The 16,251-nt window shown below is 48.9% G+C and overlaps 1 protein-coding gene across 2 annotated transcripts; it reads right to left on the bottom strand.

Annotated features, from left to right (window-relative positions):
* Nucleotides 1–2,574: 2,574 nt before the first annotated feature.
* Nucleotides 2,575–11,512, bottom strand: PRPS1 (phosphoribosyl pyrophosphate synthetase 1). 2 transcript variants are annotated; one of them, XM_085230568.1, is made up of 7 exons: nt 11,226–11,512; nt 9,181–9,364; nt 8,735–8,833; nt 6,978–7,102; nt 5,668–5,841; nt 4,455–4,614; nt 2,575–2,712 (listed from the first exon to the last, which is right to left on the bottom strand). In XM_085230568.1, exons 1-7 carry the CDS (start codon nt 11,345–11,347, stop codon nt 2,620–2,622), a joined length of 957 nt encoding a protein of 318 aa, XP_085086694.1. In that variant the 5' UTR covers nt 11,348–11,512; the 3' UTR covers nt 2,575–2,619. The 2 variants fall into 2 exon arrangements, with proteins under 2 accessions (XP_085086694.1, XP_010713339.1); XM_010715037.4 differs by lacking the exon at nt 11,226–11,512 and adding an exon at nt 10,723–10,859.
* Nucleotides 11,513–16,251: the final 4,739 nt, after the last annotated feature.

Raw genomic sequence — 16,251 nt, 5'->3', positions numbered from 1 at the left:
TGCAGCTACAGCACTGGCACACAGAGCTCTACGCCTGCATTGCTCCCCCTTCCTCCAACTTTTAATTAAAGCAATTAAGGAAGCAGGACATGCACACCAGCAGCATTAGGAGCCCTTTGGAAGATCCCCTTTGAGAGAACCTTGTGCTGTGAAGCTCACGTTGCCAAGGAAGCCTGAGCCTGTTCCACCGCCCTCACAAAACCCACATCACCACCATCACCCACACTGCCCACTTCGGGGGGAAAAATCCACAGTTCAGGTATTCACTGATCAGCACTGAATTATTTTACAGTAGTGGCCTTCAGCAAAGTCTACCTGAGGCCACAGCTCCTGATGTGGTGCTCCAGTCTGAGGCAAGAAGACTACTCTGAGGTCAAAGACCTTTCTCTACAGCTGCCATCTCCTTCCTTTCCATTTCACTTACGCTTTCTGGGTCTACAGTATGCAATGAGAGGATCGTGGTTCAGGTAACAGGTGCTTCTCAGAACAATCCTGCTGTCTCAAATCATTAGCTTTATGCACGATACTTCACAATTCTTCACTCATGCTTGCTCAACTATTCAGGTTTTAACCACAGCTGAACACTGATGCAAACATCTGCTCAGATGTGTAATTGCTCAGAACAAGAGAAACTGCACTACCACAGCTTAAGTCCACAACATCACATACAGACAAAAGCCACCACTCCCAGCAGCTCAGTCCTTCAGTCCTAAGTGTGAGCACAGCAAAGCAGAACCTTGCAGTCAGCCCTGCTGCTAAGCCAGGTGACCTGCCAAGGTCCCTTCCAAACCATGTATCTACATCACATGGAGGCACATCATTATTTTTTTTTTAGGGTTTTTAAATGCACTTACAAGCAGAGGCTACATACTGTGGTTTGTTTGTGTTTTTTTTTTAAATAAAAGTTTAATTCCTTCATCAGGTCACATATTTAAACACAAATGCTGCTGAAAATCCTCACACTGCTGCTCTGATGTCCTGGCTCTCAGCTCCCGAGGCGTTGGCAGTGCAGCAGCAGGGCTCCAAAGCAGGAGGCAGGAATTCAGGAGGCAGGAATTGGGCTCTCGGCACAGCTCAGTGCAGGATGCAAAGCAAAGCAAGGGATACACTTTCCAGACAAACACCAATTCTTATACAAAAAAAAAAAAAAAAACAAACAACCAACAACCTTACACTGTAATAGAAGTGTTAACATCGCCACAGGACAGGAATTCTAGGAAGGGAGAGGGGAGAAGTTCTCATTAAAAGGCACAACTGAAGTAGCACTTCCCAGATCTCAACCACCTCTTTTCAGTTAGTTCCACTTACAGCCCAGCCTCCCAATGCCACGCTAGTTACCCCAGCAAGTCATCTCAAGTTCCTTCTTTTCCCTTTTCCCTTCCCCATCTCACAAACAAATCGAGGAGGAGTGCTTATAAAAACCAGAGCATAAAACAGCTTGACCTGTAACACCATAAGAGTCCAGGAGAGACATTTTAAGATTGTCTGGTACAGTTACTACGCGTTCAAGTTTTGGATGATACTTATTTTACACCTAAGAGCCTCAGCTAACTCTAGTTTTGGTATTTTTCTTTTGGGCACCTCGCTGCCCATCAGACTGGTTTTGGATTTGCAGTTTTCCCAGTGCTGTATAACACGAGCCCCTTCGACCCACTGCCAGAAGCCATGCTTCTGCAGGGTGGAGAGGCTCAGTTACCAGAGTACTGGTGAAAGCAGACCAAGGTACATGTGCACAGCATGTCCAGGTGCAGTACAGTACACGACAGTCCTCCGGTCAGTAGCAAGGCTAATGGGAACTTGTGAAACGGAGGAACTGGGTTTAATCTACCCTAAAACCTATAGCCCACAACCAGCATGTGTCCTCTGCATAAGAGGAAGATCACTTGCCCAAGGAGCACCTTCACCACTAAGTTAACCCAACAGCAAGGCAGTACTGCAGACCACGCTCTCAGCATTCTGTTGTGCAACACATTAGACATTTCTTCAGTAATTAAGGGGAATTCAAGTCTGCAAGCTACACTGACCTCCTTTCGCAAGAGGAAGGTGTAGCTGAACCAGCCCCAGGTGTGAAACACTTCCTACATGTCCCCAGGGCTTCAGCTATGGTCAAAGCTTGGCCAAGACACAAGTCTTCCTCATCCCTCTTGAAGAGCTGGCAGCAGTAGAGCAATAATACAGCAGCCTCTTGGGCTCTTGCTGTACATCCACACCCACATGTCCTAGGGAGATCTACTTCCCCAACAATTCAGGGTGTGCACACCAGGTCATCTAACCCTGCCCACAGACAAACCCTCTCCCCACCCCCCAACCCCCCAAAATAATTGTGGCAATGCACCATGTGTCAGTCCTGCTCTCCACAGATCTGCAGTATTGAGCCAATCCTACTGATGAGCCCCCAATGCACAGAGTTGCTGGCAGAGCTGGAGTGTTACAGAGATGAGCTTTTTGCCCCAGCCTCCCCATGCTGGAGTCAGAGCCAGTAAGCCTGACTTAAAGCAGGAGGAGCTGTGGAGAACTGCACTGGAACAAGCAGAGTCTTCTACTGGACTTTACAACAAGCTGAACAACTTTTGGTTTAAAAAAAAAAAAAGCCATACAAGCAGAAGCTGGCATCGGTTGTTATAAAGGGACATGGCTGAATAGGTAGGAGACAGATTCCCCATTATGAGTCCTCCTGATGGCTTCCGCAAGGATCATTGAGATGTCAATCACCTGGAGGAGAAAGAGACATCAAACCTGTGAGAATGGTTGCTAAGTCAAGAAAAAAAAAAATTCAAGAGTGAACTCATTGCCCCAAATTTGTAATGGATCAGATGAAGACGAATTACAGTTGCACGTGACACAGGCATTTACTTCTCTGTCCCTCTGAAGATACTGCACATAAAGCACTACAAGAAATACTTCAGTGTTGACCTTTCCCAGGATGATAGTCTGTTGCCTTTCTCTGCTGAGACTCCTTAGACTTTTACCCCATTCCACGTAGCCTGGGACTCTCTTATTCAGTCTGCAGTTGCAGAGAAGTTCAGGGAGTTTACAGCAAGACCAAGATTACTTCCCTTGTGTCACGAGGCTTTACCATTGCCACTACAAGGTTTTATCAGAGATGGAGCTACAGTGCTCCAGGTCAGTGCCAAGTTACTGTGCTGGCTCCACCTGGTGGGGCAAACCAGTTAACAGCAGAGAAAAAAAAAATAAGTTTCAAACTCCAGCTCTGAACCCCAGCATCTAACACTTCAGTACAGTGCAGTCTCTAAGAAGCACTATGGACGTGGTGCATCAATTAAGTGAAATTCATATTTAACATTTTCTTTTTCCTGGATAATTTGCCTAAGAAGGAAGGGGAAAAAAAAAACCTAAGAGCTGCAGCAGCAGACAGAACATGGGACTTATAACTGCTACAGTTCTTTATTTCCAAGTACTGAACAGCAAAGGTTACTGTAAAGGAGTGACAGCCTGTGAAACTACTGCACTCGTCTCACATGCCTTTGTCCTATAGACCTGTGCTGGGAATCAGTGTTTAGGATCTCCTTGATTGTGTGCACTACAGCTGTATCTTCACAAGCTGCCTGTTTTCATGTGGACAACAAAGTGGGTTTCTTTATCTTTCCTCAGTACCTGAGCACTGTGCTGTGGAGCTGCCACCTGCCCTCAGCCAAACCAGCACAGCACGTGCAGGGAGTGAGGCTGAGCTCCCTCTTAGGTCACTTTCAGCTGTTACTCATACACACTGTTTTCCCATACCATTTCCCCCCCTGCATGAAACACCTTCTCACAAAAAGGACATCTGGAGAAAGAAATTCACATAAAGGGTTGGTTATAGGCCTGGAAATACAAGGCAATTCTTGAAGTAGTCACAGCCTTTCAAATCTCACTTTTCTTTTTCCCCCCCACTTGTTGTTATGAACTCAGGAGCTTCTCTGATCTCCCAAGGGCATCAGGAGAGGCAGCAGGAGCGAAGCTTTTCCCACAGAGACCAGAAATCCCTCCAGACACCTTCATGTGACCTTTCTTTTGTGGGAAAAGAAGGCTTGCACCCTCCTACTGTGGTGGGTGATGATTTCACAAGTGAGGTCAGCATCATTATCAACCTGAGAAATTCCTACCTACTGCTTTCTGCTTGAGTACATGTCCTTTGCATGCAGCACCCTCTGCAGGAGTGACAACTGCTTGCACACATCGTGCCCCCATGTGATCACTGATCTGCTCTAGGTAAGACAAGCATTGAAAAAAAATGACTTAAATAGTTAAGTCTACCTGGATAAGCAGGTGCCTTTCATTGGTGTAACAGGTCTGCTAACCCTCAGCAATTAGAACACAACACAACACTGGTCAGTGCTGGGAAGCTGCAGTCTGGTGATACTGCTGTAAATACTACACAGCATTGGTGTTTTCTCCACCAAAAGGGAGACAGACAAGTGGGCCATCTCCAAGAAGAAAAAGGAGAAGATGCTCACCTGGATTTTAGGGCACTGCTTCATCTTGTCCTCCTGGGGTATCGTGTTTGTGACTACCACTGCCTCAAAACAGGCATTATTGATCCGAGAAATTGCTGGCCCAGAAAAGATCCCATGAGTTAAGATGGCATAAACTTTGGTGGCTCCAGCTGACACGAGTCTATGAGCAGGGGAGGGGGAAAAGAGGGATGAAGAATTACTAACCAGCATTAAAATGACATGGATGCAGGGCAAGAGGGAAGCCGCAGCAATATGGGGAAGCAAACAGTCAAACAAGCACCATAAAAATCCACCAGAAGCAAGTTACACACTGCAACAACATTTATCAGCCCTGGGATATTTGGGCTGTATCACACAAATCCACCTTCTGTGACTTCTGCCAACACAAGGGGGCAGGTATTACCAAGTACTGGCTTTTCTAGTGTAGACAGCTGATATGAAAGCCTGGGAAGCTTACTGCTAATAGAAATTCAGATGTGTGATATTAAGTTGATGGTTGAGACAGCATTTAATTACATCAGAATCAGTGATGGCAACCTGTCTATATTAAACTCAAGCGTGAGAAATCAAACATCACTACAGAGCAATACCCACCAGCCATCCCTGTGATACGTGCTTTCAAATAAGAGAGGAGACCACCTGGCTACTCATACAGTCACAAGTTCAACTATACTTTTCATTTCTTTTGTGAGGGCTGGAGCACCTTTCCTATGAGAAAAGGTTGAGGGAACTGAGCTTGTTTAGCCTGGAAAAGAGAAGGTTCCGGGGAGACCTCATTGTGGCCTTCCAGAACTTGAAGGGAGTGCATAAACAGGAGGGGGAACGGCTGTTTGTGAGGGTGGATGGTGATAGCACAAGGGAGAATGGTTTTAAAGTAAGACGGGAGGTTTAGGTTGGATATTAGGAGGAAGTTTTTCCACGCAGAGGGTGGTGAGGCACTGGAACAGGTTGTCCAAGGAGGCTGTGGATGCCCCATCCCTGCAGGCATTCAAGGCCAGGCTGGATGTGGCTCTGGGCAGCCTGGGCTGCTGGTTGGCGACCTGCACATAGCAGGGGGTTGGAACTGGATGAGCATTGTGGTCCTTTTCAACCCAGGCCATTCTATGATTCTACCTTGTGAAGCTTCACATACAAATCAACGAATTCATTAGTCATTCCTAATAATAGCTGGTTTTTTTTTTGATTGAGGAAAGCATCAGCCAGCCCTACTCACTTGTCTGCAGCATGACAGATGGTGCCACACGTGTCTGCCATATCGTCCACCAGAATGGCCACCCTGTCCTTCACATCACCCACCAGCACCATGCGATCCACCTCGTTGGCTTTCTTGCGCTCCTTGTGAATGAGGGCGAAGTCTACATTCAATCGATCTGCAATGGAGGTCACTCTGAAGAGAGAACAGTTTCCAAACCACACTTAACTCCACGGTAGCTTCAGTCAGATCTCTTCTCGAACTGAAAAGATGCTAAGATTTGCTGTAAAAGAAGCTGTCACCACATCTGCTCACTGCTCCCCGTTGTTAAATGTGACCACAGGAAATCTTTCCTAGAGGGACTCAAACTTTATATACTGCTCCTGATGAGTAATGATGTAAAAGCTTTACTGGTGAGAAGTCGAATGATAGCTGGCTGACTAGGCACTCTGTGACCCGCATTACACAACAAGGAGCTGAACACACAGAAGGCCCTGGCTGACACACCTGGGCCACAACGCTGCTACAGAAAGGCACACAGCTTGGCTCTTTGTAACAGATAGCTGCAATCATTCCAGAGCGTGGGGCTCAGGTCAGCACACCAACGTTTTGGTGTAACGGTCTCCTGGATTCAAGAATACACCTGCTTTACTTCGCTGCTCATGCGTAACCATTCTACAGAAGCAGCAAAAATCAGCCTTGTTCCTCCCTGATCTGACACCGTTCCAAACTGCCCACAAACTGCTGCTCATCTGCAGAAAGATGGGAGATTGTCAGACTATCTTAGCAGAAATGTGCTGTGACATATGCTGCTGCTCTTAAGAAAGGAATCGTCTATCATCTTTGCTCTCAGGGAAGAGGACGAGCAGCAGCAGGCTGAAACCACAGCAAGCAGTTAAAATTAAGAGCAATAAAGCAAGAAAATGCCTCAGTAGACTAAATACCTCAGAGAGAACAGTCTGGCTGAAAATGCATTATTATCCAGCAGGAATACCTTGTCTTGGCATAGGAGCATGAGCTACATGATCCTCTCCTTTAACATGCATAATCCCCTTCCTAGAAAGATCAGTTTTAGTCCATGGGATGTAGTAATTGGACAACTCCCATCCATGCACTCCTATCACTATGTGATTCTAGAATCTATTTAATTCTGCATGCAGCTCAAGAAACCTTCTAAGTATTCCCCAGGGAGAGTAACTGACTGCTCTTCCCTAGCTGTAGCCAGCTGGCAGAGGGGGAACATGTCTTCAGAGCAGGGTCACAGCTAGCTACAAGCACACTCAGGAATTCAGGTAGAGGAAGCAGTATCTCTGCTTGCTCTGACAGCTTACCTCTTGGCTCCACCAGCATCTGGTGAAACAATGGTGCAGTTCTTCCACTCAGGAATATTCTCTTTGATCCATTTCAGTACAGCAGGTTCAGCATACAAGTTATCAACAGGGATGTCAAAAAAACCCTGCAAGAAAGATGACAGGAACAGATGCAGCTGAAGGTCACATTCCAAGACCAGAGATTGGAAGAAGATTGCTATGTTATCAGGCACACAGCCACAGCATTTTCTGCTTCCCTATCTACTCCTCTCAGTGGAATGGCAGTAGCCTTTGCGATATACAGAACAGTGGTAAGACTGGAACCAGTTTAGCAGTGTAAGTAACAGCTGACACTTTTACAACATGGAATTAGTTCTATCTCAAGTGGTATAGAAAACCAACATCAAAACATAGCAATGCACCTGGTTGCACAACTGTACGCTGACCCAGCAGACTGCTCAGGTAAACCTCAAAGGTCACTAAAAGCTGAAGTTAATGCTGGACAGGGAGCAATGGACAGGAGCAGGGAGGAGTGCCCAGCACAACAGGCCTTACACTCAAGGTGCAGGGGAGCAGATCCTTCCTACCATCATGTCTGGGTTCAGCAACCCTACGCATCCGGGCTGAAGCCAGACATGCTGGACAGTGATCTACACAGAACCAATTATTCAACTCAATCTCATCACTGCTGCTGCAAGGTGATCCCCATGGCAGACACTGCTGCTCCAAGATGCTCAGGGAAGAGGAATACCATTTGCGGGCTCTGAGATCTTTTGAAAGTCTCAGCTGCACTCTCATACATTTTCTATCCGAGATGAAGCATTTCTGGGCAAATACCACCTGAATTTACACTGACATGCAAGTGGATGCATTTTCAATCATTAAAATGACAGCAGGCCCACTTTCTTCACCAGGCAGCAGATAGCTGACCTCTCTGGATTCAAAATGCTTGCACCAACACAACAGATGTGCTACAACTGTCCCAGGTGTTAACTGTTTTCTCGGTCTCACAGCTTGTTCAAGGTGGAAAGAGGCAAGACTAACAACCTGACACCTTGCTGTCCCTCCTCTCCCTGCTAAACAGCTCCTGCTGTTTCAAAGCAAGCCCTGGTCAAAATTCCAATTGCTCCGTTGAGATGGCTCATTTCCAGCAAACCCATTGTTTTCCATTCACCAGCAGCTTGGGAGGGGATCAAAGCCAACTGCAGGGGATGGGTGAAATGGAAACAAGCAGAGCTGCCCATCTCATCAGCAGCAAGCTTTCATACAACTGTCCTGGTCAACTGAATGTGCTCATAAGCAGCTGTGCCAGCACACCTGGAGGGTGTGGTAACCCCAGGGCAGCAGTACTGTTACCTGCTGTGTCAGACAGCACTGCTCACTGCTCCCCGACTGTCCTGTAATGGAAAGTTCTGCTCTATATTTAAGAACACTAAATAAAACCATTCTCCATCTGAAATTCCTCATAGGACCAATTAAGAAAGCAGAGTGCCCCCATATGGTGACCAAGCTGCATGGATCATTTACTAACCCAACATTCATTTATACAGGGCTCATTATGCATCGTCTAGTTGAGAGCAGCTACAGTTTTATTTACAGAGGAACCCGTTGCCCACCTCCCCACCCCCTTCTAACTGACCCTACAACTCCCTACCAGCCCTCTGCTCTTAAGTGCTGACTGCTGCTGTAACTAAAAAAAGCAGATGACAGGAAAGCCTGCAAGGCAGTAAACAGGTTCAGATGGGAGCAGCCAAGTGCTTCCTAATTTCAGTTCCTACCTGAATCTGAGATGCATGCAGGTCCATTGTGATTATGTGATCTGCTCCTGCCACAGACAGCATGTTTGCGACCAGCTTGGCAGAGATTGGGGCTCGGCTCTAAGACAGGAAAAAAAGCCAGTATTTAAGACAAGTTTAACTCCTTCATCAAGATGTGAGCCTTCCACCCCTAGGCAATGATTCACAAGCAGTTACTAAAAGAAGCACTCATTAACATTGCATCTTTTCATCAGCAGCTGATTACAGGGTGGTGTATTTTCAAGGAGAACTACGTCTTTGTGAAGATGAATCTGCAGTTCGATGCCCTCAGGTTTAAGTTAAATTAAGTTTTATCTCTTTCTCCACATATTCAATTTCAGCTAAGCCCTGGCAGGCAGGCAGGCCTGCTGGCCTCTCCAAGCCTGCATACATCTTTCCCCAGCAGAACCCCTTCTTAAATCCCTTACCTTGTCCTTTTTGTCCTGCCGAGCATAAGGGAAGCAAGGGATGACAGCTGTGACTCTGCTGGCTGAGGCAATCTTGCACGCATTTATCATGATAAGGAGCTCCATCAGATTGTCATTGATTTCCCCACAACCACTCTGCACAATGTAGACGTCCTCCCCACGTACGCTCTCTCCTATTTCCACACTGGGAACAGATGGGGAAAGAAGAGTTGGATCCAAACAGAAATTAAAGCTGCAGTCATTATGTATGCCTGCAGAGCGACCAAGGGGCTGCAATCCTGAGGGTCTGTGGGTGACAGCACCATGTAATCACGGGTGTTTGGCACGAACACTGTTGCTTGTTTGCTCAGTAGCTATTTCATAGTGCTCACAGCTCACATTTAATGGTTCAATAAGGCTGAAAGCGCTCAGCCTCTGCTTTTAATCTCAATGCGAGCTGAGCATATAAACCCCCCCTCAAACGGTTCCTGTCCCCCCAAATCACAGAAGCACAAAGCAGCAGTGTATAAAGGAAGCAGGGATGACGGCCAGTCAGCAGGGAAAGCCAAGCCAAGCTTCCAACAGAAACCATGCTGCAGCAGATTATTCTATTAGAGCCCTAACAGCTTTTCACTGCCTTGAACAGAGAAGCCCTCCAGCTTTTCACTCTGGAAAGGCTTTTGGGGTTAATTTCCTCCTGGATGTAATGCACACTAATCCCTGCTGATGAAGGCACTGAACACAAGCCAAAGGTCCTGTTTGCCAGCAGCACGCCGCCAGCTCCAGTGCGTGTGTCGGGACACCTGCGCCCAAAGCAGGGCTGGAAGGCACGCAGCCATCTCAGGCTTTCTCAGCTTTGTGGCTCCTGTAGAAATGCTGTACAAGATGAGGCCCGAAGCGCTGCAACAGTGACATTTAGAGAAGCCTGCCACAGATGTGCAAGGAACCCAGAGTCACTCTAGGGAAGACAAATCCTCCCCCAGTTTCTTCCAGTGCTGGCGATGCTCACATCCTGCAGCAAACTCTGGGAGCAAGTAGGCAGGTGATTACCCCACACCCCTAATGGCTTTGTGTTTAGAGCACCTGAAGGCAGACCTTTAATTTTATTCATTTCTCATCTCATCCTCCCCCTTCAACATGTTTTTGTTGAACACCAGGCCTTGCTGCTCCACCTTCACCAGCAAACTGCTAACTCTAGACATCTTGCCTTGCTTATTGCTCTCGTGGAGACCTACTTAGCGAGCAAACACCAGAACAGCACACAGTGCCATCTCCCACTGTACTTTAATACCAGAGTTTAACACTAGAGCCCATTTATTATGTAAGAGCACAACTGAACTGTTCTGCTTTTTCTTTCAGCACGGGCCTTGAGCTGATGGAGGTAAATAAGAGATCGACTGGATGTTTAAAACCCACATCAGTGCTCACACAAGGACCTGCTGAGAGGGATGGGGACACGAGGACAGAGCAATGACACTGCTGCCCATCACACACAGCCCTACCACACCTATGTGCACAGCCTCAGGGCAGCAGTTCCAACACCACGTAATGGAAACAACTCACGTCTGTATGAGATCGTTCCGGGCAGCCATTCAGGATTCCTCCTATCACACTGGCTACGGCACATAGGGTTGATTTCCTCCAGATATTCCCTACCTTGGCATACGTTTCAGCCTCTCCTTTCTCCTAACTCCACACACACAGCGAGGCCGCAGCTCCCAGGGGCCACGTGTGTGCCGCTCCCCGCTCACCTGCACCGCACCTCCAGCCCCGCCCCGGCCTCCCGAGGGGCAGCCCCGCAGAGCCGCCAGAGGGCGGGGAGGGGGCGGCCGCAGCCCCGGGCCCACCGCCTAAGGGCGCTCACGGGAGCCCCGCGCCGGGCCCGGAGCCGCCGGCCCACGTGCGAGACCCGCGGGGCGCGGCCGCCCCCGATCCCGCCGTGCCAGGCCGCCACCCGCCGCGCACTATAACTCCCAGCAGCCCCCGCGCGGCGGCCCCGCGGAACCCGGGCCGTCGTCGCCGCGCTGCCCGCCGGGAATTGTAGTGCGGCCCCGCCCCCGCCTCACCATGTCTCCTGGTTGCTGAACTTCTTGGTCACCACCTTGCCCAGCTCCAGGCCCAGGCGGTCGGCGATCTTCTGCGACAGGTCCTGGTGCGAGCTCCCGCTGAAGATCTTGATGTTGGGCATGGCGGCGGCTGCGGCGGCGGGAGCGCTGCCCTCCTCCTTCCCCTCCTCTTGCGCCCCGCTCCGCCTCGCACCGCGGCCCGCTGCGGCGCTGGGATCCACCCGCCTCCTGCCAGGGGACGCGGCAAGGAGAGCACAAGCCACGCCGACCGCGGCTACTCCGCCATCTTACCCCTTCCCGCCAGCCGCGCGGGCCCTTTATAGACTCCTCGCCCACCAACGGACACGCCTTAGCGCTCTCTCATTGGCTAGATGGCCGTCGGGGGCGGGCCTCATCCCGACGATCCAATGGCGTGAAAGGTGCGGGTGGGCGGCGTTTGGCCTGCCGTACCGAGCGCCCAAACAACGGCCCTCGCTGGGGAGCGGCGAGGTGTGCGCGCGTCTCCCCAAGTGGGCGGGGCGGAGGGCAGAAAGAGGCGGATGATTGGTCGCTGCCTGTCCGCCTACCCGGCGATTGGCCAGAGAGGCCGCGGGGATGGGAGGGGGGGGGAGAGTTGGCCACGCGCTTGGCGCCCCCCCACCCCCCTGCGGCCGCCATGATGGATTCCGTCCCAGGGTTGGGAAGGGGCCGTGACGGTGTGGGTGCAACGCGCGGCAGATCCAGAGGACAGGAAAGGAAAGGCTATGGCCCTTTGCCTCCAGTTTGTTGCTAAAAATGTCTCATTTCGATAATAAAGTAATAAAACATCGGTCAGATTGGCTGCCCAGTGTTCACATGGGATGGGTGGGCATTGCTGACAGTGCGTTGCTGCCGTTATTCTCTATGAACAAGTGGTGCACTTCAGTCCGTTTTCATCTTTCTTACCATATAGGTGCTTCACAGTTCACAGCAATTTGGGTTAATTGTGAGAGAACCCCCCCTTGGCTGTGTGTAACTGGTTGAGGCTTCTCCTCAGTACAATCTCTGGTTATCCTGTGGAATAATGCATTTCTGTGTCTAGATTTCAGTGATAAAGCTCTATATTGCAAAAACCTCTCCAAGCCTCTCCTCTCTACACGCAGCCTGCAGGGGGTTTGAAGAATTTGGGGATGGATAACTTCCAGTCCTCGACATGTTTGATTCTGAGCCATTTCCTTCAGTCTTGGCTCAAACTGAGCTTTTTTTTTCCCCCTGCATTGCACATCCCTGTTCCTCCAGAGCTCATTCCTCAGCCCTGCTCTGGGAATCCCAGGCTGATGCGCATTGCAATGCACCAGCGGTGCCTCTCATGGATGAACTCTCTTGGTTTTCCTTTTGCAGTCACAGTTCTGTCATCTCCTGGGGTTGCAGAGATGGGATTGTCATACAAAAGATGAAATTAGATCCCCAATCTTCTAAATAGGGCCTCAACAACTTCTCTCATGTCACACGAAGGAGTGTTTTCAGCATCCCCTGCTGCCTCCGGTGCTGCAGCCACCAAGACTTCTTCAGAGGGTTGGACATCACGGTGGATACCAGGACAAAAGTCCATCCATCTTAATGATTTATTGTTCTTTGAACAGGATAATGAGAGGTTTTATTGAGGAGAAGCTTTTAAGCAGCCTGCAGCTAAGGCCTGGTTAAACAAAGCCAAGGAGCTTGCTCAAGGCGTTCCTTTCCTTCAGCTTTGAAGAGGGATTTACCTGGATCTGCCTTCAGCTGGATGCAGGCAGGGGTTGGGTGGCTGAAATCCAGTCTGGCTGTCAAAGGGCATTCTGGAAAAGGTCTGCAGTTCAGTAAGGCTGGATGTGAAAGTGGATGGGAGTAGTTTTAAAGTGCCACACTGAACGAGTCTTGCTTCGGTTTGACAGGCAAATGTAATAAACCAAATTACCTACTTCCAATCTAAGGAACTGTATTTAATTTCCATTTGGTTTATGGAGAGGCACTCGTTGGCTTCGGTGTTGGGAGGAACTATCCTGGAGCCTGAGCTGCTGTGTTCCCCTTTGGAAATACACTTGTGTCCACCTGCAGGGATGCTGAAAGCACAGGAGTGGCACTTCTCCCTTTTTATTTACCTGAGAGCATGGAAGTTCTCTCAGTCGGAATGGCATTGTGTTCTGCGGCCTGGGAATATATTTTCCAGGAAGTTTTAAGCGGCTCATTAACGCTACTGAATTTCACGGTGATGCCAATCAAGACAAGCGGCCCTTTTCCCTCTCTTGGCACATTCCTGCATACAATTGCTGCAATACAATCACCACCACTTCGTCAAGGTCCCATTTCCATGGACCAAGTGTTTACAGAGAGTTTTGTTTTCCTTGCGGGCCCTCCAGTTAATGAATGACACTCAGTAGGAACAGCACAACTCTGCCCTTTGGTGCTGGAATTCACCGCATCCAACACATTCACCGCTGTGGGTCAGGGCTCACCTCCACTCTTGGGCTGTTCAGATGTCACTCTCCTTTCCCATATTCTCACTTAACGATTCAGAAAATCTCATCACGGGCTCCGAGTGCATTTCTGCTGGCTGCTCATTTTCTGCTGCTTCCTTGCCTCTATCATTTTTTCACAGGGATTATTTTCAGATAAATTCCCTTTCTGCTACTATCAAACCCTCTAGGATCAAATGAGAGCTGCCTTGTTTCCGGATCCTTATTGACTCCATAGAACACTCTATTCTTTCCTTTGAAGAGGAAAATCACTTAATTGTAGGTATCCCATTGGTTCCAAATGGGTTGTGTTTAGGAATGGAGGTCACCCATACTACACAGCTACACACAGCATCACTGAACCGGAGCTCAGTTGTCAGGAAAAGGACTAAACCACAGGAAAGGACTAAACCACAGGAAATAGTGTTCCAGGCTGGATGTGGCTCTGGGCAGCCTGGCCTGCTGGTTGGTGACCCTGCACACACCAGGAGGTTGAAACTGGATGAGCATTGTGGTCCTTTTCAACCCAGGCCGTTCTATGATTCTATGATAAGAAACAGTGCAGACTTGGAATTACAAGCTCATTAAAAGTCCTGCCTGGTCCCTTTGAATATGTTCCTAATTTTTACCGTGTGATTGTGATTGCTACCCAAAAACAGAAGGATGGGGTTCAGCTGTTCCAGCAACAGGTGGATATTCTTTCTGTGCTGAAGTCCGCTGTTTAATCTCTTTGGATTTAGGAATATTTCCAAGGTTCTTTCCAAAGTGGGATTTGGTGGAACCTCCTAACGTACTCTGGGCTGTGTGCATCCACAGCTCTTTAATCTGTCTCTCATGGCTCACCTCAGGGCACACATCCAGAGAGGGCAGCACTGGGAATTCTGCTGCTTTTAGCACAGCCTGTTTGCCTTTTAATGTCTGCCTTTATAGTTCAGCTGCAGAAAACCACCCTGTTTGCTCCTTACCTGGGGAGCTGGGTGGGACATCATGCCCTGTGCAGGCTCCTTGGCTGCTAATGCCATGGAATTACCTAGCCTGACACAGAACACATCTGGAAAACAGCTTCCCAAAATCTGTACGGGTCATTTTCTAATACACTGAATGAGGATGGGAGGTGCGGGCGAGCTGGGATACCTGCACACTTTTCCCTCGTCCAAGTCAAAGCCGTGGTTGACCCAACCAGCTCTGCATTGCTCGGGATGTCTTATGCAGGAGTGCAACCCCATGCTTTAAGTGAGGATAAAATCTAGCTGTTCATCATTTATCTTTGCATTGGCACGGCCTTGAGCCATCAACTAGTAAGTGTTACGTGCATCATTGCCTGCAGGAACGCAGACAGGTGCCCAACACAGTGAGGTCATTGCATAGCAGTGAGAGCAGAATGGCGATAAAGGCAGGGATGCACCTTCCTGGCGTGTGTGCTGGAACTGCTCCTCCCTTCTCACCGGGACACCCAGCTGTCCCCAGAGCCTACACAGACAGCAGCAGCATGTAAGGAATCATTCATTTCCACTGCCATGCTGATTGCCCACTAGATGGTACTGAGAGCTCGGCACCGGCTCCAGAGCTGCTGGTGGAAGTGCCGGCTGTCTTCTCAGGCTCTCCGTGGTGTTAAAGAACCTCTTGGCTTTTCCAAGGCTTCGATCCATCCCCAGCTTTATAAATAGTCGTCCCAGTCAGTGTCAAGCACCGTTTGTTATGTCAGCATGGGGAATGGTGTGATGCGGATTAAAATAACCAGCCTGGGGGCACAGAAAGTGTGTGTGCACTGAGGCTGCTGCTATCTACACTTTAGACAACACATTCAGCCCCCGTACAGAAAGTGGCCCAGTTCCTGAGGCTGTGCGTGCCCGATCTACATCAGACTTGTGTGGTCCCTGCAGGCTGTATGGTATGCAGAGGGCAACATCAGCACCTTCTTCCCTGGTGTCATGCCACGCAAACCACGTCCCCAGTGCAACCTTACCTGTAGCTAGGAGACTGTTTGCACAGCTTTTGCATCAAACCTGCTGCTCTGCGCCCTCCTTTCATAGCCCAGCACCGTCCATACGTGCATTTCTATAGCAACAAAAGGACGGGTGTTTGCTTGTGAGTGCTTTGCACAGAATAGCCCTACTTAAAAAATAAAAAAAAAAAGACCCAACGTGCTCTTTTGGATATTAAGATGAATATATTTAATCTTTCTTGTTTGTAAAACAAGACATAAATTTGTGTATATATATATATAATTTATATATATTTTTTATATATACTATATACAGACAATAAAAAATTTTTTCCTCTGTATGAGACTGAGAGAATTATGGAGGAATGATGTAGGCATCACGGGGAGCTTGAGGAAACTTGGAGCTTTGAAATAGATAATTCGGGGGGAAAAGAATACCACAGCTCCCTGTCGGCCTTCAGCATTACTACAGGCTCTGCCCACCGTGGACTGAAATCCAAATTGGCTCTTCCACTGTATATTTGCTACATGGTTGTGGAAAGCAGGAGGCAGAAGGATCCCCTCTGCCTTGCTGACAGCAATGGCCAAAGCCCGTTATTGCACTTGGTAGAGGATGCGCACGTTAAAAAGC

This window comes from Meleagris gallopavo, chromosome 9, assembly GCF_905368555.1.
Source record: "Meleagris gallopavo chromosome 9, MGAL_WU_HG_1.1, whole genome shotgun sequence".
In the NCBI taxonomy this organism is placed as follows: domain Eukaryota; kingdom Metazoa; phylum Chordata; class Aves; order Galliformes; family Phasianidae; genus Meleagris; species Meleagris gallopavo.
The sequence above is the reverse complement of the archived record's forward strand: the minus strand, read 5'-3'. Positions and strand labels throughout refer to the sequence as shown.

Bases quoted from the DNA above. Each gene is read 5' to 3' on its own strand.
- PRPS1 (XM_085230568.1), bottom strand. From the start codon at position 11,347: ATGCCCAACATCAAGATCTTCAGCGGGAGCTCGCACCAGGACCTGTCG. The intron at 8,834-9,180 runs GTAAGGGATTTA...TTCCTGTCTTAG, and splicing joins GGCAGGACAAAAAGGACAAG to AGCCGAGCCCCAATCTCTGC. The intron at 7,103-8,734 runs GTAGGAACTGAA...TCTTTCTTGCAG, and splicing joins TGCATGCATCTCAGATTCAG to GGTTTTTTTGACATCCCTGT.